This window comes from Oncorhynchus nerka, linkage group LG9b (genome assembly GCF_034236695.1).
Source record: "Oncorhynchus nerka isolate Pitt River linkage group LG9b, Oner_Uvic_2.0, whole genome shotgun sequence".
Taxonomy (NCBI): Eukaryota; Metazoa; Chordata; class Actinopteri; order Salmoniformes; family Salmonidae; genus Oncorhynchus; species Oncorhynchus nerka.
In genome coordinates this window covers 24,739,453-24,761,108 of record NC_088424.1, presented here as the reverse complement: position 1 = coordinate 24,761,108, position 21,656 = coordinate 24,739,453, and the positions used below count along the sequence as shown (strand labels likewise).

General features: G+C 42.4%; 1 protein-coding gene across 3 annotated transcripts in view; it reads right to left on the bottom strand.

Annotated features, from left to right (window-relative positions):
• The window catches only part of LOC115114491 (histone-lysine N-methyltransferase 2C-like), a 138,320-nt gene that overhangs the window by 87,789 nt on the left and 28,875 nt on the right, over positions 1-21,656 (bottom strand). For all 3 annotated transcript variants that reach the window (XM_065013451.1, XM_065013452.1, XM_065013453.1), the window contains exons 4-6: positions 9,374-9,533; positions 5,862-6,098; positions 3,738-3,966 (exon numbers count right to left, since the gene is read on the bottom strand). In XM_065013451.1, the coding sequence (XP_064869523.1) occupies positions 3,738-3,966; positions 5,862-6,098; positions 9,374-9,533 (626 nt within the window). The remainder of the gene's footprint in view (positions 1-3,737; positions 3,967-5,861; positions 6,099-9,373; positions 9,534-21,656) is intronic.

The following is a 21,656-nucleotide window of genomic DNA, read 5'->3' as shown; positions in this document are numbered from 1 at the left end:
GTCCAACGCTCTAACCACTCGGCTACTTGCCGCCCCGGTCAAAAGTTTGGACACACCTACTCATTCAAGGGTTTTTCTTTCTTTTTACTATATTCTACATTGTACAATAATAGTGAAGACATCAAAACTATGAAAAACACATGGAATAATGTAGCACCCAAAAAAAGTGTTCAACAAATCTAAATATAATTTATATGTAAGATTCTTCAAATAGCCACCCTTTGCCTTGACGACAGCTTTGCACACTGTTTGGCATTCTCTCAACCAGCTTCATGAGGTAGTTACCAGGAATGCATTTCAATTAACAAGTGTGCCTTCTTAAAAGTTCATTTGTGGAATTTCTTTCATTCTTAATGTGTTTGAGCCAATCAGTTGTGTTGTGACAAGGTGGGGGGAGTATACAGAAGATAGCCCTATTGTGGGAATTGCTTCATATGTAGCCATATATGTTCCATGCGTGGGAACTGGTTCAAGACTGTTGGAAAATCATTCCAGGTGAAGCTGGTTGAGAGAATACCAAGTGCGTGCAAAGAATTTCAAATATAAAATATAACACTTTTTTGGTTACTACAAGATTCCATGTGTTATTTCACAGTTTTGATGTCTTCACTATTATTCTACAAAGTAGAAAATAGTAAAAATAAAGAAATGTGTTCTAAAACTTTTGACCGGTAGTGTAGGCCACCAAGTAATAACAGTCAATATCTAAACAATATGTGTGAAATGCTTGACAGTGTATGTGAAGTAAAAAGAGAGGTCTACTTTCATGGGGAATCTTGACTGGTTTTCATCAAGCTGTCCGCTCAAGAGGAAGCTTCTTACTGTAACCAGTGCCTGTAATCTGGTTCAGGTTATCAATCAACCTACCAGGGTCTTTACAAACACAACAGGAACAGGATCATCCATATGAATCGATCACATTTTTACTAATGCTGTAGAACTTTGTTCTAAAGCTATATCCGTACCCATTGGATGCAGTGATCACAATATAGTGGCTAGATCCAGGAAAGGCAAAGTTCCAACAGCTGGGCCTAAAATAGTGTATAAGAGATCATACAAAAGATTTTGCTGTGACTCCTATGTGGATGATGTTAAAATATTTGTTAGTCTGATGTGATTAATGAGGAGCATCCAGACGCTGCTCTTGATGAATTTAAGAAATTGCTTCTTCCAATTATTGATAAACATGCACCTGTTAAGAAACTGACAGTTAAGGCTCCATGGATTGATGAGGAATTGATCAACTGAATGGTTGAAAGAGATGAGGCAAAAGGAGTGGCTGCGCATCTGACTGGCTGACTTACTGCAAATTAGGAGATGTGACTAAACTCAACAAAAATAAGAAGAAACTGTATTATGAAGCCAAGATCAATGATATAAAGATTGATGGGACAAAAACTTGAGTAATTTAAATGAAATTATGGGCACAAAGACAAATTCCATCGAATCAGATGGCTTATTTATCACAAAACAATTTGATGTTGCCAATTATTTTAATGATTACTTCATTGACAAAGTGGGCAACCAAAAAAAAATCAAGAAACATACAGTATTATATAGAGCAATTATTGCATGGAACTCCATTCCATCGCATATTGCTCAAATGAACAGCAAACCTAAAAAAAATCAGAAAAGCAACACCTAACGGCACGACACCTAACGGCACGACACCTAACGGCACAAAACCAAACGGCACAAAACCAAACGGCACAAAACCAAACGGCACGACACCTAACTGCACTACACCTAACTGCACGACACCTAACTGCACAACACCTAACTGCACAACACCTAACTGCACGACACCTAACGGCACGACACCTAACAGCACAACACCAAACGGCACAACACCAAACGGCACAACACCAAACGGCACAACACAACACCTAACGGCACAACACCTAACGGCACAACACCTAACGGCACAACACCAAACGGCACAACACCAAACGGCACAACACCAAACGGCACAACACAACACCTAACGGCACAACACCTAACGGCACAACACCAAACGGCACAACACCAAACGGCACAACACAACACCTAACGGCACAACACAACACCTAACGGCACAACACCTAACGGCACAACACCAAACGGCACAACACCAAACGGCACAACACAACACCTAACGGCACAACACCTAACGGCACAACACCAAACGGCACAACACAACACCTAACGGCACAACACCTAACGGCACAAAACCAAACGGCACGACACCTAACGGCACGACACCTAACGGCACGACACCTAACGGCACGACACCTAACTGCACGACACCAAACTGCACGACACCAAACTGCACGACACCAAACTGCACGACACCAAACTGCACAACACCTAACGGCACAACACCAAACGGCACAACACAACACCTAACGGCACAACACCTAACGGCACAACACCAAACGGCACAAAACCAAACGGCACAACACCTAACGGCACGACACCTAATGGCACGACACCTAACGGCACGACACCTAACGGCACTACACCTAACTGCACGACACCAAACTGCACGACACCAAACTGCACGACACCTAACGGCACGACACCTAACTGCACGACACCAAACTGCACGACACCTAACTGCACAACACCTAACGGCACAACACCAAACGGCACAACACAACACCTAACGGCACAACACCTAACGGCACAACACCAAACGGCACAAAACCAAACGGCACAACACCTAACGGCACGACACCTAACGGCACGACACTAACGGCACGACACCTAACGGCACGACACCTAACGGCACGACACCTAACGGCACGACACCTAACGGCACTACACCTAACTGCACAACACCTAACGGCACAACACCTAACGGCACTACACCTAACTGCACAACACCTAACGGCACAACACCTAATGGCACTACACCTAACGGCACTACACCTAAATGCACGACACCAAACTGCACGACACCTAACGGCACGACACCTAACGGCACGACACCTAACGGCACGACACCTAACGGCACGACACCTAACGGCACGACACCTAACTGCACGACACCAAACGGCACGACACCAAACGGCACGACACCAAACGGCACGACACCAAACGGCACGACACCAAACGGCACGACACCAAACTACACGACACCAAACTGCACGACACCAAACGGCACAACACCAAACGGCACGACACCTAACGGCACGACACCTAACTGCACGACACCTAACGGCACAACACAACACCTAACGGCACAACACCTGCTTTTGCAACAGCTAATGGGGATCCTAAAAAATACCAAATACCAAATGTCCCAGAGTTTGTTTGGAATAGGCCATTTCTTTCTCACATAGAACGACAAGCTGACCAACAGAATAGGTACACTTTTCTACTATGCGGGATAGTAGATTGACATAGACTAGTGATTTTGCTGTTCATTACTCATCTTGTTGGCTGAGGAAAAGTAAATGTGGACAGTTATTCTAACATCTTCAAATTCGGTAAGAAGGACACACACCTTTGCAATGTAAATTTGATTTCTGACATTCTGAGCAAGTGGTTGGACGCCCTAACTAGGTTACACAGCCAATGCATTACATATGGGTCTGGTAAATTTCTCAAATGTCCGGTCAATTAAAATGCTGCTGGTCACATTTTGCTAACGGAAACCCTTATCTATAGACACAGTTAAATCATACTCTCTATAGAGTGTATAATCCCATTTACTTAATAGACGTTTTATCATGAGAGGACTGTGGGCTGCTCACCTCTGTGCTCCCTGAGTCGATGGCTATGTCCACGTTGAGCAGTGATTGTCCCTCGCCTTCGCACACACCTTGCGACCACAACGCACAACAGTGATGCGCCAAGCACTGCCCCGACTCCTCAAAGAAAGACTGGACGTCCACATCTCCTGGGAGGCCGACGTGAGCCAGCTCATCCCACAACCTGCTGGCCTTGTCTGGGTCGGGTAACTCCCCATGGCTCTCAGCTCCACTGGAAGAGAGATGAAGAGGGAGAGATGAGTTAAAATAACTGGAGGTGAGGCGGAGGTAGAAAGAGTTGAAAAAGCAAAGTGAGGCAAGCTGGGCAGGAACGAAGAGAGGGATAGAAAACTAAATAGTAAAAGAAGTGATGCAAAGCATAAATGAGAAGAAATAAGGCAGAGAAGAGAGGAGGAGAGATAGGATGAGAGGAAAAATGTTAGAGAGCAGAGAAGGGAGAGCAGTAGAGGAGGAGGGGGGGTGAAAGCGGGTCGTGACACACAAGAGGCTGGCTGTTCTGTCTCATGAAATCTGCTGAAAGGGAAACGGTTCCCAGAGTTCCTGCTCTAATGAGTTGCCGAGCATGCGGAAAATATGGCAAGAGGGAATTAGCATTTAAAAGAACTAGTTGGTTTCAGTAAACAGTAAACACACAAACAGCCAAAACTGAGAGAGTGAAGGCTAGGATGAGGATGAAGAAGTCATAATGATATTCACTGTATAATGCCTTGTCATTGTTATGGCCCTCCTGACCGGAGCTTACATATTAGGCTAGCATTCAATTCCATCCTCTATCCCTTTTCTTGAAATTTCCTTCTCCTCTTCACCCTCCGTCCTCTTGCCACCCTCTCTCTCTCTGTGGCACAGTCTAGCCTAGAGACACTACCAATCACACTGCTCCAACAATAATGCCTGGCTGGCGTTGGATCGCTGCCAGGCGTGTTGCGGTGGATGTGTGTGTATATATGTACGCTCTGCTCTCTGTGCACATTACGTCACAGGGACCCCAGGGAGAGACACTATTGGCTCCAAAGAACACAAACAAATTAGACAGCTGTCCGAAACACGTCCAGGGAGGGTCCTTTGTTGGCACAGTGCACAGTACGCGCACACACGCACTTAAGTGTTAGTCTTACTCTACATGGCATAGTAGGACCATTGGGGACCCCAGCAGGCAGAAAAGGCTTGCCAAGGGGGAGCAGAGCGGCGCTAATTTAGCTTTCAAGAGCAGAGTGCTAATATGACCTGCTAAGCCAGAGTATGATCATCCATTAAGGCCTGTGAGGAGAGTGAATGCACAGGCCTCTCTGCCCTGCGTGTGGATTGTTGATTTAATTTGCAAGGGAAAGGGTGCTAATTTAGCCCTGGAAAGTTCAGAGTTAATGTCTGGAACCCTCTCAGATAATTGATCACATTAGCACAATGTGAGGCGAGAGCTGAGGTGGGGTTCACGAGCATTCATATACGCACTCAGACCCTTCCTCTGACACAGGAGAGGATGAAATAGTACACAAAGCACTTACTCCGCGCATAAGCAATACATTAGCAGACACTCAAGACATCAACTCTGAGATTAGAGTTCAGCTGCCAGCTGAAATCATCCACTATGATGACATGTTGCACACACATCTTTGTTTGCTACTGTTTTTGTGTTCCTTTGTTTTGATGTTTCTGTGTCATGTTGCTCACTCCCTGTCCAGGCGTCTGTATTGGAAAGGAGTCTGTATGAACAGGCGTCTGTATTGGTAAGGCGTCTTTATTGGCAAGGCCGTTTGGACAGGAGTCTGTATCGGACAGGAGTCTGTATCGGACAGGAGTCTGTATCGGACAGGCGTCTGTATCGGACAGGGGTCTGTATCGGACAGGGGTCTGTATCGGACAGGGGTCTGTATCGGACAGGAGTCTGTATCGGACAGGAGTCTGTATGGACAGGCAAGGCTGGCCAAATAAACAGCCTGTGACATCAAAGCAGCAGAGAGCCCAGCTCTCGTTCCATACAGCTCATTAACCGGTTACAGAGGCCATCACAGATTTCACCGTCCCTGCTCGCCCAGACCGGACCAGGCTAGCTCTACCAGCCAAACCCTTTCAGACAGCCATGTCATCCAGCCAGCCAGGCCTACTTACTTCTGTGTGCCTCTCTGTCCTGAGCTGGCATCTCCGGCTGCATCGCTGTGCTGAGTGGTTCTGTCAACACCGCTGTCATCTCTGCCGTATCCTTTGCTGGCCTTGCTGTGGTCGTTGGCCTGGCCTCCTCCTCCTGTCGCATTGCGCTCGTGTCCAGGCGAGGAGTCGAACACTTGGAGATCCCCCTGACCCAGCAGACTGCGGCCGCCACAGTAACAGAAGGCACAGAGCTGCTCACTGAGAGAGGGAGAGAGGGACTGTCAGTTAATTATATATACCCAGTGGGACATTCAGCCATGCATCATGGTCAGTGGCTGGCCGTGAATTACTTCTCTTCGGTTTGGTATGGCACGGTCAGGCGCGAACAAAGCAAGGGTGCACACACACGTCTATATTTGTGTTGCAATTCCCAACAGTATTCCTTTCTTACAACAAACATCTGTGGGAATTGAAAGTTACACGTAGTATGGGCCTTTGATACACATCTATTAAAATCAATAGATTAAGTAACATCCATCCATCCGAGGATCCAAAACAGAGGACCTCGAGCCGCCATAGAGGGAGCGGCAGACAGGCTGGGAGTGAAGGAAAGTAAAGCAAACCAGGCAGATCAGACCAGAGCAGGTTGTACATATTTATCAGGTTGGTTTCTGAGGGAGGAGATGGGTTTGTTAATAAGATCCCTGGAGAGATGCTGCCTGCTTAACTGGTCGGTCCGCCCGCCCCTCTATCCTCCATCACCAGCATCGACAATGCAGTCAGTCTGAAAGATTGATTACAACCTTTAACAGAGTGGCACCTATGACGGGGAGGACGGGGAGGACGGGGGGGGGGGGTAATGTTCCTGTTCCCACTCCCGGCTGGTAACTCAATGCTCTGACACACGGGAGATGCCCCCGTACATGTGTGTATTTGTCCATAAATGAGAATATGCATGCAAGCTGTGGTGTCTACATACTGAATGTGTACTGGTGAAGAACGATGGATACATACACTATATACACAAAAGTATGTGGACACCCCTTCGGCTATCTCAGTCACAGCTGTTGATGACATGTGTATAACATCGAGCACACAGCCATGCAATCTCCAAAGACAAACATTGGCAGTAGAATGGCCTTACTGAAGAGCTCAGTGACTTTCAACGTGGCACCGTCATAGGATGCCACCCTTCCAACCAGTCAGTTGATCAAATTTCTGCCCTGCTAGAGCTGCCCCGGTGCACTATAAGTGAAGTGGAAACGTCTAGGGGCAACAACGGCTCAGCCCCAAAGTAGTAGGTCACACAACCTCACAGAATGAGACTGCCGAGTGCTAAAGTGCGTAACAATTGTCTGTCCTTGGTTGCAACACTCACTACAGTGATCAAAACTGCCTCTGGAAGCAAGGTCAGCACAAGAACTGATCGTCAGGAGCTTCATGAAATGGGTTTCCATGGCCGAGCAGCCGCACACAAGCCTAAGATCAGGATGAGCAATGTTAAGCTCGCCACCATTGGACTGGAGCAGTGAAACGCGTTCTCTGGATTGATGAATCACGCTGCACCAACCATCTGTTAGTTCGACGGACAAATCTGGGTTTGGTGGGTGCCAGGAGAACGCTACCTGCCCGAATGCATAGTGCCAACTGTAAAGTTTGGTGGAGGATAAATAATGGTCTGGGGCTGGTATTCATGGTTAGGCTCCTTAGTTCCAGTGAAGGGAAATCTTAACGCTACAGCATACAATGACATTCTAGACAATTCTGTGCTTCCAACTTTGTCGCAACAGTTTGGGGAAGGCTCTTTCCTGGCTCTTTCAACGCCCCCTGTGCACAAAGCAAGGTCCATACAGAAATGGTTTGTCGAGATCGGTGTGGAAGAACTTGACAGGCCTGAACAGAACCCTGACCTCAACTCCATCAAACCTTTGGAATGAATTGGAACACTGACTGCGAGCCAGGTCTAATTGCCCAACATCACTGTCCGACCTCACTAATGCTCTTGTGACTGATTGGAAGCAAGTCCCCGCAGCAATGTTCCAACATCTAGAAATTCTTCCCAAAGGAGTGGAGGCTGTAATAACAGCAAAGCAGGGACCAACTCCATATACAGTGCATTCGGTAAGTATTCTGGCCCCTTGACTTTTTCCACATTTTGTTACGTTACAGCCTTATTCTAAAATTGATTTTTTTAAAATATCTACACAACACCCCATTATTATTTTACTTTTAGATGTGTGTATGGTTGTGAATTGTTCGATACTACTGCACTGTTGGAGCTAGGAACACAAGCATTTCACTACACCAGCAATAATATCTGCTAAATATGTATATGTAACCAATAAAATTATATTAGATTTTTACATTTTTGAAAATGTATCAAAAAAGAAAAACTGAAATATCACGTTTTCAGTGCTCTGGAGCAGGTTTCCATCAAGGATCTCTTTGTACTTTGCTAGTCTCCCAGTCCCTGCCACTAAAAAATATTGCCACAGTATGATGCTGCCACCACCGTGCTTCACTGTAGGGATGGTGCCAGGTTTCCTCCAGACTTGACGCTTGGGCATTCAGACCAAAGAGTTCAATCTTGGTTTCATCAGACCAGAGAATTTTGTTTCTCATGGTCTGAAAGTCCATAGGTGCCTTTTGGCAAACTCCAAGCGGGCTGCCATATGCCTTTTAATGATGAGTGGCTTCCGTCTGGCCAATCGAACATAAAGGCCTGATTGGTGGAGTGCTGCAGAGATGGTTGTGCTTCTGGAAGGTTCTCCCATCTCTACATCTCTCTGGTGCTCTATTATCGGGTTCTTGATCAGGGAGGTGACCAAGGCCATTCTCCCCTGATGAATCTGTTTGGACCGGGCGACCAGGTCTAGGAAGAGTCTTGGTGGTTCCAAACCTCTTTAGTTTGAGAATGATGGAGGCCACTGTGTTCTTGGGGACCTTCAATGCTGCAGAATTTTTTTGGCACCCTTCCCCAGTTCTGTGCCTCGACACAATCCTCCTATCTCGGAGCTCTGCGGACAATTCCTTCAACCTCATGGCTTGGTTTTTGCTCTGACATGCACTGTCAACTGTGGGACCTTATATAGACAGGTGTGTGCCTTTCCAAATCCTGTCCAATCAGTTGAATTTACCACAGGTGGACTCCAACCAAGTTGTAGAAACATCTCAAGGATGATTAATGGAAACAGGACGCACTTGAGCTCAATTCCGAGTCTCATAGCAAAGGGTCAGAATACTTATGTAAATACGGTATTTCTGTTTTTATTTGTAATAAAACTTGAGGGGAAAAACATATTTTATAAATTTAAGAATAAGGCTGGAATGTAACAAAATGTGGAAAAAGTGAAGGGGTCTGAATACTTTCCGAATGCACTAATTGCCCATGATTTTGGAATGAGATGTTCGACAAGCAGGTGTCCACATACACTACATGACCAAAAGTATCACATTAATCAATATACACCGTACATAAACACAGATCCACCCCTCATAGCCATGACTTGCTGTGATGGAACTCTCAGACTGACCTGCTTTTAACTCCTCTGTTGGTGATAGGACCAGAAATCTCAGCTGCTTCACAAGTCTGAGGGCTCTGGACCTGGGGAGAAGAGGGCTTCTCTTCCCCCTCCCCTGGTCCTTCAGTGGCACCCACCTCCACACTCTCCACAGGCTGCTTGGCTGGTGTATCTGATGGTGGATGGAGACACAGGGGACAGGGTTTAGGGGTAGAGAAACATGAATATCTACGCATAGAATCTCACGAGTTTCTATATAATCCTAACAGTAATGTATATTTGTGTCAATGGTTAACATGACATTTCAAACCATGCCCTGAAGTAATCACCCATCTACCAAAAGTGATTGAGAATACAGCCATGAACCCTAACTGAAAAAGTTGACTGGTCTTGACTTTTCTTCCATGCAGTTTACTCCAGGTTAGAAACATAAACACCCACTTTGTTAGAGAAAGAGATGGATGGTGGGAATTTGGAGACCATATGCTAGAGCACTGATTGCTGTAAACCCAAGGGGAGCCCAGAGGCAGGCTGCCTGTCATATATGACAACAACAACGTCGACAGAACCACCAATGACACACATCAGACAAACAGAGCAGAGTGTTACTATAAACCTGAAAACACTGTCGTGGCTATTGGCCTCTGGAATAGCATTTTACACAGACTTTGAACATTGGCCTATAATTGGATGTCTGACCAGTAACCTCGGAGTGGTTTGGGTTTGTGATCTGTGGTTGGCCTGCTTTGGTACATCCAAAGCAGGCCAACCACTTAGAAAGTTTCTTCAAGTGCAGTCGCAAAAACCATCAAGCGCAATGATGAAACTGGCTCTCACGAGGACCGCCACAGGAAAGGAAGACCCAGAGTTACCTCTGCTGCAGAGGATAAGTTCAATAGAGTTACCAGCCTCAGAAATTGCAGCCCAAATAAATGCTTCACAGAGTTCAAGTAACAGACACATCACAACATCAACTGTTCAGAGGAGACTGTGTGAATCAGGTCTACATGGTCAAATTGCTGCAAAGAAACCACTACTAAAGGACACCAATAAGAAGAAGAGACTTGCTATGTTATGTTGTTATGTTGTTATGTCATGACCTCGGTGTAGACCCTTTTATTCATAGATTGTATGTTCTTGACCTCAGTTGTACACACCGCACAAAGGGCCAAGACTCTTTTAAAGACACATTGTGAGGGAAGTTCCATTTTGATCCAACTACCTGGTGAGAAAGCAGAAAGTATGCTACTGCAGAGTCAGCTTGCAAGAACAGCCAAAATGGAACTTTAGAGGCCAGTCATTAAATGTAATAACAGAATAGAGTGATTGTGTAACTTGTTATTCAGAATTGGGAACTTCTAACAAAAAAATCCATACCCATTGTTAAAGCAAGGTAAAATAACAACTCTCACCCCCAGCACGAACGCACACACACAGCTGAGAACAAAAAGCCATTGGCAAAATGAACAGAATCCCTCCAACTATAGAGAGAGCGAGGGAGAGGCAGCGAGGGAGAGGCAGCGAGAGAGCGCAGGAGGGAGGCAGTGAGAGAGCGCAGGAGGGATGCAGAGAGAGAGGCAGTGAGAGAGAGAGAGAGAGAGAGAGAGAGAGAGAGAGAGAGAGAGAGAGGCATGACATCACTGACATGGACCCCTCCTCCATTAGTGTCACTGTCAGACCCAGACACCATTGTCAGATCAAAGTGTTTCAGAAAAAAAATTACCAGCAATACTCACTCAAAAAAACAGCCCAACAAAATGTACAAATCGTACAGATAGGCTTCAAACAGTGCAGAGAAATTAAATGAAACAAACTCAAATGAAATTAGCTCTATACAGGTCTTCAATAACTCACCAATAAATAAGATGTCAATTCAACTCCTAGAAAAATCCATTGAATATTAAAAAAAGAGGATCAAAAGCAAATCTGAGAAAAGCAAAGAAATAGAAAGAAAAATCGAAACGTTGTTGAAATGTTTGTTTTTTTGATAACGAATGTAAAACAATTAGAAACCATCTAAGACAAATGGAAAATGGAAAACATAAGCAGCAAAACAACCCAGAGCTACGCTATGACTATTTTGAAACTCTGAAACAGTATAAACATACAGTCGTGGTCAAAAGTTTTGAGAATGACACAAATACTAATTTCCAAAGTTTGCTGCGTCAGTGTCTTTAGATATTTTTGTCAGATGTTACTATGGAATACTGAAGTATAATTACAAGCATTTCATAAGTCTCAAAGGCTTTTATTGACAAGTACATGAAGTTGATGCAAAGAGTCAATATTTGCAGTGTTGATCCCTTCTTTTTCAAGACCTCTGCAATCCGCCCTGGCATGCTGTCAATTAACTTCTGGGCCACATCCTGACTGATGGCAGCCCATTCTTGCATAATCAATGCTTGGAGCTTGTCAGAATTTGTGGTGTTTTGTTTGGCCACCCGCCTCTTGAGGATTGACCACAAGTTCTCAATGGGATTAAGGTCTGGGGAGTTTCCTGGCCATGGACCCAAAATATCGATGTTTTGTTCCCCGAGCCACTTAGTTATCACTTTTGCCTTATGGCAAGGTGCTCCATCATGCTGGAAAAGGCATTGTTTGTCACCAAACTGTTCCTGGATGGTTGGAAGAAGTTGGTCTCGGAGGATGTGTTGGTACCATTCTTTATTCATGGTTGTGTTTTTAGGCAAAATTGTGTGAGCCCACTCCCTTGGCTGAGAAGCAACCCCACACATGAATGGTCTCAGGATGCTTTACTGTTGGCATGACACAGAACTAATGGTAGCGCTCACCTTGTCTTCTCCGGACAAGTTTTTTTCCGGATGCCCCAAACAATCGGAAAGGGGATTCATCAGAGAAAATGACTTTACCCCAGTCCTCAGCAGTCCAATCCCTGTACCTTTTGCAGAATATCAGTCTGTCCCTGATGTTTTTCCTGGAGAGAAGTGGCTTCTTTGCTGCTCTTCTTGACACCGGGCCATCCTCCAAAAGTGTTCACCTCACTGTGCGTGCAGATGCCTGCTGCCATTTCTGAGCAAGCTCTGTACTGATGGTGCCCCGATCCTGCAGCTGAATCAACTTTAGGAGATGGTCCTGACGCTTGCTGGACTTTCTTGGGAGCCCTGAAGCCTTCTTCACAACAATTGAACTGCTCTCCTTGAAGTTCTTGATGATCCGATAAATGGTTGATTTAGGTGTAATCTTCCTGGCAGCAATATCCTTACCTGTGAAGCCCTTTTTGTGCAAAGCAATGATGACGCCACGTATTTCCTTGCAGGTAACCATGGTTGACAGGAAGAACAGTGATTCCAAGCACCACCCTGTTTTTGAAGCTTCCAGTCTGTTATTCGAACTCAATCAGCATGACACCGTGATCTCCAGCCTTGTCCTCGTCAACACTCACACCTGTGTTAACGAGAGAGTCACTGACATGACGTCAGCTGGTGCTTTTGTGGCAGGGCTGAAATGGGGTGGAAATGTTTTTGGGGGATTCAGTTCATTTGCATGGCAAAGAGGGACTTTGCAATTAATTGCAATTCATCTGATCACTCTTCATTCTGGAGTATATGCAAATTGCCATCATACAAACTGAGGCAGCAGACTTTGTGAAAATTAATATTTCTCAAAACTTTTGGCCACGACTGTACATTAAAATGCAAGAAATTGAATTATACCTTTTAAGACACTTGACGTAATTTAATACCTAATTGATAAAAATATGTTCTGGGACATGTGGAACGATTTAAGCATGACAAAGTCAGAAGAATTAGCCATGGAGGAATTTGGAAGACAAATTAATATAATCTATACAAAACATCTCACAAAAAGACTTCCAGCATAACCAATTACAAATTCAAGAAATATTGAATATCCTTGAATCACTCATTAAAAACAACCCAAATCTATTAGATTACCCAATAACCCAACAACGAAATGAAAAGTTGCAATCTATAAAAACCAAAAAAGTGTGTGGTCTAAATAAAATGAGATATGAAAATCTGAAAAACAACACAACTGAGTTGCAAAATGCTGTGCTTAAATTGTTCAACATGGTACTACACTGAATAAGCATCTAAAATGCAGCATGCAACAATTTCAAAAGATTATACTGAGTTACAGTTCATATAAGGAAATCAGTCAATTTAAATAAATTAATTAGGTCCTAATCTATGGATATCACATGACTGGAAATAAGGATATACATCTGTTGGTCAAAGATAAAAGTATGCATGCGCGTAGATCAGAAAACCAGTCAGTATCTGGTGTGACCACCATTTGCCTCAAACAGCGTGACACCTCTCCTTCACGTAGAGTTGATCAGACTGTTGATTGTGGCCTGTGGAATGTTGTCCTACTCCTCTTTAATGGCTGTGCGAAGTTGCTAGATTCTCTAAATTCTAAATTCTCTAAAATGACGTTGGAGGCGGCTTATGGTAGAGAAATTAATAATTTATCTGGCAAAAGCTCTGGTGGACATTCCTGCAGTCAGCATGTCAATTGCACGCTCTCTCAAAACACGAGACGTGTGGCATTGTGTTGTGTGACAAAATTGCACATTTTAGAGTGGCCTTTTATTGTCTTCCAATTGGCTCATTCATCCCCCCTCTCCCCTGCAACTATTCCCCAGGTCATTGCTCTAAATGAGAATGTGTTCTCAGTCAACTTACCTGGTAAAAATAAGGGTTAAATAAATAAAGGTGAACCTGTTTAATCATCTTCTTGATATACCACACCTGTCAGGAGATGGATTATCTTGGTGAAGGAGAAATGCTCACTAACAGGGAAGTAAACAAATTTGTGCAGAAAATTTGAGAGAAATAAGCTTTTTGTGCATATTAAACATTTCTATGATCTTTTATTTCAGCTCACAGAACATGATACCAACACTTTACATGTTGTGTTTACATTTTTGTTCAGTGTAACTTCTGGCTGTTTTCCTGATGTCTGGAACCAGGGGCTCATCTCCCCCATCTCCTCAAATCAGACCCTAAAAATGACAGGGGAATTTACATAAACAGCAACTTTGGAAAGGTTTTCTGTAGCGTTTTCAATTCAAGAATCCAAACCTTCCTTCAAGAATTTGTCTTACAAGTAAAGGTCAAATAGGCTTTCTCCATAACCATTACACTACTGACCATATATACACACCTTAGACACACTAATGAATAAACACACCCACCAAAAAAAAGAGGGCAAAATCTCTGCTTGCTTTATTGACTTTAAAAAAGCATTTGATTCTATTTGGCACAAAGATCTATTCTTCAAAATTCTCCACAGTGGGTTTGGTGGTAAGGTGTATGACTTTATAAAATGAATGTACACAGAAAACAGGTGTGCAATAAAAACCAAAAACTAAAGAACAATTATTTTTGCAACGTTGAGGTGTGAGACAAGGCTGCAGTTTGAGTCTAAACCTTTTCAACATTTATATCAATGAATTAGAAGACATGTTGGACCACTTTCCAGCCCCAAGACTCACACTATCTGACACAAAGGTAAACCATACCTGCTATATGCTGATGATTTGGTTCTTCTATCACCAACCAAATAAGGTTTTCAACAGAACCTTAATATTCAAGAGCAATGTTGCCCAAAAAAATATAATCAGGAGTTTCCAGACCAAAACCCAGATGTCAGAAACACAAATATAAATTCACCTTGAACAACACAATGATTGAACACACAAAAAATTATTCATACTTTGGTCTGATCATATCAAACCAATTCAAATAAACACAATCATGAACCAATCAAAGGACTCATATTTACAACATTGGAAAAACTAAACAAAATCCCAAAGCCGACTAAATTGCCATCTGGCCCTAAACAGAGAATATGAATTGGCTGATTATCTCTACTCTGTCAGAGATACAAAGCAGAGACAGATCCTTACCAAGTACAGGCTGAGTGACCACCAATTGGCAATAGAAACCGGTAGACATAAAAAGACATGGCTACCCAAAGAGGAGTGTGTACGTGGTCACCACACAACAGGAGAGGTAGAAACAGAGATGTACTTTATCCTTTAATGTGAGAAATTCTCCTCGCCAAGATATTAATTATTCACAGAAATTACTATATTTATTCAAAATGTTAACTTATTAAACCCAGAGGTAAAACAAAAAATACTCATGGGCGAAGGAGCAATGGATCCTCTTGTAGCCAAATATGTATGTCTGCCATAGCTTGAGGGAGAATGAGTAATAACATCTGTATAGTAAACAGTAACTTACATATTATTAGTATTATTGTTGTAACTATTATTGGTATTACTTTTGTTGTGATTAATATTCCAAATAGTAGTGGTACGGGTAGTATGGTGATGGTAATGATAGCAGTTTTGTGATGGTGCTAGTAGTAGTAATGATGATGGTAGTTGTAGTACTGATGTAATGGTGAGGATTAGGGATGCACGATATATCGGTGAACATATCGGAATCGGACGATATTACAGTGCCTTGGAAAAGTATTCATCCCCCTTGCCGTTTTCCCTATTTTGTTGCATTACAACCTGTAATTTAAATAGATTTTTATTTGGATTTCATCTAATGGACATATGCAAAATAGTCCAAATTGGAGAAGTGAAATTAAAAAATAATAATAACTGGTTTTAAAAAATTATTCAAAAAATAAAAATAAAAACTGCATATATATTCACCCCCTTTGCAATGAAGCCCATAAATAAGATCTGGTACACCCAACTACCTTCAGAAGTCACCTAATTAGTTAAAAAAGTCCACCTATGTGCAATCTAAGTGTCATATGGTCTGTCACATGATCTCAGTATATATATACACACCTGTTCTGAAAGACCCCAGAGTCTGCAACACCATTAAGCAAGGGCAACACCAAGCAAGCTGCACCATGTAGACCAAGGAGCTCTCCAAACAGGTCAGGGACAAAGTTGTGGAGAAGAAAAGATCCGGGTTGGGTTATAAAAAAATATCTGAAACTTTGAATATCCCACGGAGCACCATTAAATACATTATTAAAAAATGGAAAGAATATGGCACCACAACAAACCTGCCAAGAGAGGGCCGCCGACCAAAACTCACAGACCAGGCAAGGAGGGCATTAAGAGGCAACAAAGAGACTAAAGATAACCCTGAAGGAGCTGCAAAGCTCCACAGCGGCAATTGGGGTATCTGTCCATAGGACAACTTTAAGCCATACACTCCACAGAGCTGGGATTTACTGAAAAGGGGCCAGCAGAAATCCATTGCTTAAAGAAAAAAATAACAAAGGTGTTTGGTGTTCGCAAAAAGGCATGTAGGGGGACTCCCCAAACATATGGAAGAGGTACTCTGGTCAGATGAGACTAAAATTGAGATTTTTGGCCATCAAGGAAAACGCTATGTCTGGCGCAAACCCAACACCTCTCATCATCCCGTGAACACCATCCCCAATGTGAAGCATGGTGGCGGCAGCATCATGCTGTGGGGATGTTTTTCATCAACAGGGACTGGGAAACTGGTCAGAATTGAAGTCAAAGCCCAGACCTCAAACCAATTGAGAATCTGTGGTATGACTTAAGAAGTTAAGCTTCATTTTGATGTATAACATATATATTTTCAAGAATGTTAAATATTTCAATTGAGTATTTTTGAATTTCACGCTCTGCAATCTCACCGGATGTTGGCCAGGTGGGACGCTACCATCCCACCTGCCCGTAAGAAGTTAAAGATTGCTGTACACCAGTGGAACCCATCCAACTTGAAGGAGCTGGAGCAGTTTTGCCTTGAAGAATGGGCAAAAATCCCAGTGGCTAGATATGCCAAGCTTAATGACATACCTCAAGAGACTTGCAGCTGTAATTGCTGCAAAAGGTGGCTCTACAGAGTATTGACTTTGGGGGAGTGAATAGTTATGCACGCTCAAGTTCTGTTTTTTTTGTCTAATTGCTTGTTTGTTCACAATAAAAAATATTTTGCATCTTCAAAATGGTAGGCATATAGTGTATATCACATGATACAAATCCCCCCAAAATCTACACTGCTAAGGGAACAGTAAAATAACACATCCTAGATCTAAATGAAACAAGCAAACACCGGCCACAAACAATGTGTTTACAATAATAAAGCATAATTGGTTCGATCCCCACTTCTGGGTTAGCTAGTTTTAGCTTGGTACCAAGCTAGCACCAATACAACCAGCCTGAAAACAATGACCAGTAGAACCTGCAGTCATTTTCATTATTCTTAGCAATGATTTAGGAATCCTTGTGAGTAAGTATTAGCTAGGTTGCCACTTGTTGGTCGCCTATTGAAATTGAACTTCAGTTCATGAAAATAAATAGCTAGCCAGTTACTTAACCCGGTTGCCCAAAGCTAACGTTATAAGCAGCCAGCTAGCTTCATCTGGCTAGTGAGGCTCAACCGCACCGAGTTATGTGTTGTGAAACTAGACACAATAAGGATCAGGCACAATAGCGGAATTTGAGGTTTGCCTTCAAAATAAAAGTTTGTTATTAACAGTAATGCAAATAGTAGAATTATGCCATACTTTTATTTTGAAGGCTAACCGCAAAGTCCACTATTGTGGCTAATCCTTATTGTGGCAAGCTTCACATAGATGGGTCCAACCACCATTAATCAAATAAGAACCGTCTTATAAATTAGGGTTATTTTAGATGACACTTAGCTATATAGTTAGCTAACTAACTATAGTCACTGAAACAGATTGTCATTTTGCTATGTCTTTGGGGAAGAACATTGTTTGCCTCCATGAGCTAGCTAGCTTGATTTTTTAATGACCAGCACTGTAGTGGCACAAGACAACTTTACCAGCATCATAGCATACGTATCGATGAACCGTTGTGACATAAAATACGAATTATAGTGTGATCAATGTGTAATAACTAGAGGTTGGCCGATTAATCAGAATGGTCGATTAATTAGGGCCGATTTCAAGTTTTCATAACAATTGGAAATCTGTATTTTTGGGCGCCATTTTTTTTTATACCTTTATTTAACTAGGCAAGTCAGTTAAGAACACATTCTTGTTTTCAATGACGGCCTAGGAACAGTGGGTTAAGTGCCTCGTTCAGGGGCAGAACGACAGATTTTCACCTTGACGGCTCGGGGGTTTCCAATCTTGAAACCTTACAGTTAACTAGTCCAACGCTCTAACCATCTGCCTCTCATTGCACTCCAAGAGGAGCCTGCCTGTTAAGCGTATGCAGTAGAAGCCAAGGTAAGTTGATAGCTAGCATTAAACTTATCTTATAAAAAACAATCAATCAATCATAATCACTAGTTATAACTAAACATGGTTGATGATATTACTCGTTTATCTAGCGTGTCCTGCTTTGCATATAATCGATGCAACGCTGGGGGATGATTTAACAAAAGCGCATTTGCGAAAAAAGCACAATCGTTGGACGAGTGACTGTACCTAACCATAAACACTAATGCCTTTCTTAAAATCTATAATTAGAAGTACAGTGGGGCAAAAAAGTATTTAGTCAGCCACCAATTGTGCAAGTTCTCACACTTAAAAAGATGAGAGAGGCCTGTAATTTTCATCATAGGTACACTTCAACTATGACAGACAAAATGAGAAAAAAAATCCAGAAAATCACATTGTAGGATTTTTTATAATTTTATTTGCAAATTATGGTGGGAAATAAGTATTTGGTCAATTACAAAAGTTTATCTCAATACTTTGTTATATACCCTTTGTTGGCAATGACAGAGGTTAAACGTTTTCTGTAAATCTTCACAGGGTTTTCACACACTGTTGCTGGTATTTTGGCCCATTCCTCCATGCAGATCTCCTCTAGAGCAGTGATGTTATTTTAAACCTGCATATTTAGCTAAAAGTAATCCAGGTTAGTAGGCAATATTAACCAGGTAAAATTGTGTCATTTCTCTTGCGTTCTTTGCACGCAGAGTCAGGGTATATGCAACAGTTTGGGCAGCCTGGCTCATTGCGAACTAATTTGCCAGAATTTTACGTAATTATGACATAACATTGAAGGTTGTGCAATGCAAAGGTTGTGCAGGAATATTTAGACTTATGGATGCCACCCGTTAGATAAAATAACGAACGGTTCCGTATTTCACTGAAATAACAAACATTTTGTTTTCGAAATGATCGTTTCCGGATTCAACCATATTAATGACCAAAGGCTCGTATTTCTGTGTTTATTATAATTAAGTCTATGATTTGATAGAGCAGTCTGACTGAGCGATGGTAGGCAGCAGCAGGCTCGTAAACATTCATTCAAACAGCACTTTTGTGCGTTTTGCCAGCAGCTCTTCGCAAGCACAGGGCTGTTTATGACTTCAAGCCTATCAGCCTAATGGCTGGTATAACCGATGTGAAATGGCCAGCGAGTTAGCTGGGTGTGCGCTAATAGCGTTTCAAACGTCACTCGCTCTGAGACTTGGAGTAGTTATTCCCCTTGCTCTGCAAGGGCCGCGTCCTTTGTGGAGCGATGGGCAACGCTGCTTCGAGGGTGGCTGTTGTCGATGTGTTCCTGGTTCGAGCCCAAGGTAGGGGTGAGGAGAGGGATGGAAGCTATACTGTTACACTGGCAATACTATAGTACCTATAAGAACATCCAATAGTCAAAGGTATATGAAATACAAATGGTATAGAGAGAAATAGTCCTATAAATACTATATTAACTACAACCTAAAACCTCTTACCTTGGAATATTGAAGACTCATGTTAAAAGGAACCACCAACTTTCATATGTTCTCATGTTCTGAGCAAGGAACTCAAACGTTAGCTTTTTTACATGGCACATAATGCACTTTTACTTCTCCAAAACTTTGTTTTTGCATTATTTAAACCAAACTGAACATGTTTCATTATTTATTTGAGGCTAAATTCATCTTTTTTTTAAACAGCCGATTAATCGGTACCGGCTTTTTTGGTCCTCCAATCATCGGTATCAGCGTTGAAAAATAATAATCGGTCGACCTCTAGTAATAATTACGTAAAAAATGTATGTTGTATTCAGGTCCTGATTGGTCAACAAGCTTATTTGACACGTCAAAAAGTGTTAAATAGTATATTTTTTGACACGCAGAGACCCAAACGGCGTTCCATAGCAAAGACCCAAACGGCGTTCCATAGAAATCCTGGTTGAGAATGAAACGACTGAACAAATAAACAACGAAACAGCACAGCAAGTAAGTGAAAGAAATAGGCTTGATTATGTTTTACTGGCAATGGGGACATACGTACACTACCGTTCAAAAGTTTGGAGTCACTTAGAAATGTCCTTGTTTTTGAAAGAAAAGCACATTTCTTGTACATTAAAATAACATAACATTGATCAGAAATACAGTGTAGACATTGTTGATGTTGTAAATGACAATTGTAGCTAGAAACGGCAGATTTTTAATGGAAAATCTACATAGGCGTACAGAGGCCCATTATCAGCAACCATCACTCCTGTTTTCCAATGGCACGTTGTGTTAGCTAATCCAAGTTTATCATTTTATAAGGCTAATTGATCATTAGAAAACCCTTTCGTAATTATGTTAGCACAGCTGAAAACTGTTGTTCTGATTAAAGAAGCAATAAAACTGGCTTAGAAACTAGTTGAATATCTGGAGCATCAGCATTTGTGGGTGTTCGATTAAAGGCTCAAAATGGCTAGAAACTCGTCCGTCTATTCTTGTTCTGAGAAATTAAGGCTATTCCATGTGAGAAATTGACAAGAAACTGAAGATCTGGTACAACGCTATGTACTACTCCCTTCACAGAACAGCGCAAACTGGCTCTAGCCAGAATAGAAAGAGGAGTGGGAGGCCCCGGTGCACAACTGAGCAACAGGACAAGTACATTAGAGTGTCTAGTTTGAGAAACAGACCCCTCAAGTCCTCATCTGGCAGCTTCATTAAATGGTACCCACAAAACACCAGTCTCAACGTCAACAGTGAAGAAGCGACTCCGGGATGCTGGCCTTCTAGGCAGAGTTCCTCTGTTCAGTGTCTGTGTTTTTTTGCCAATCTTAATCTTTTATTTACATTTACATTTCAGTCATTTAGCAGACGCTCTTATCCAGAGCGACTTATTTTTATTGGCCAGTCTGAGATATGGCTTTTTCTTTGCAACTCTGCATTGCGTTGTACTTATTTTTGGTGCAATCTCATTCCATTCTTATGAATTTGTTTACAACTATTCTTTTATTGGCACTGGTATTATAATAATAATTATATGTAATGGTGTATGTGTGTGTGTGTGTGTATATAGATATATATATATTTTTTCAATGTACTTTACTCAAACCAGTGAATATCACTTATGAGATCATTAACTATCAGCTCTTGGAATCTCC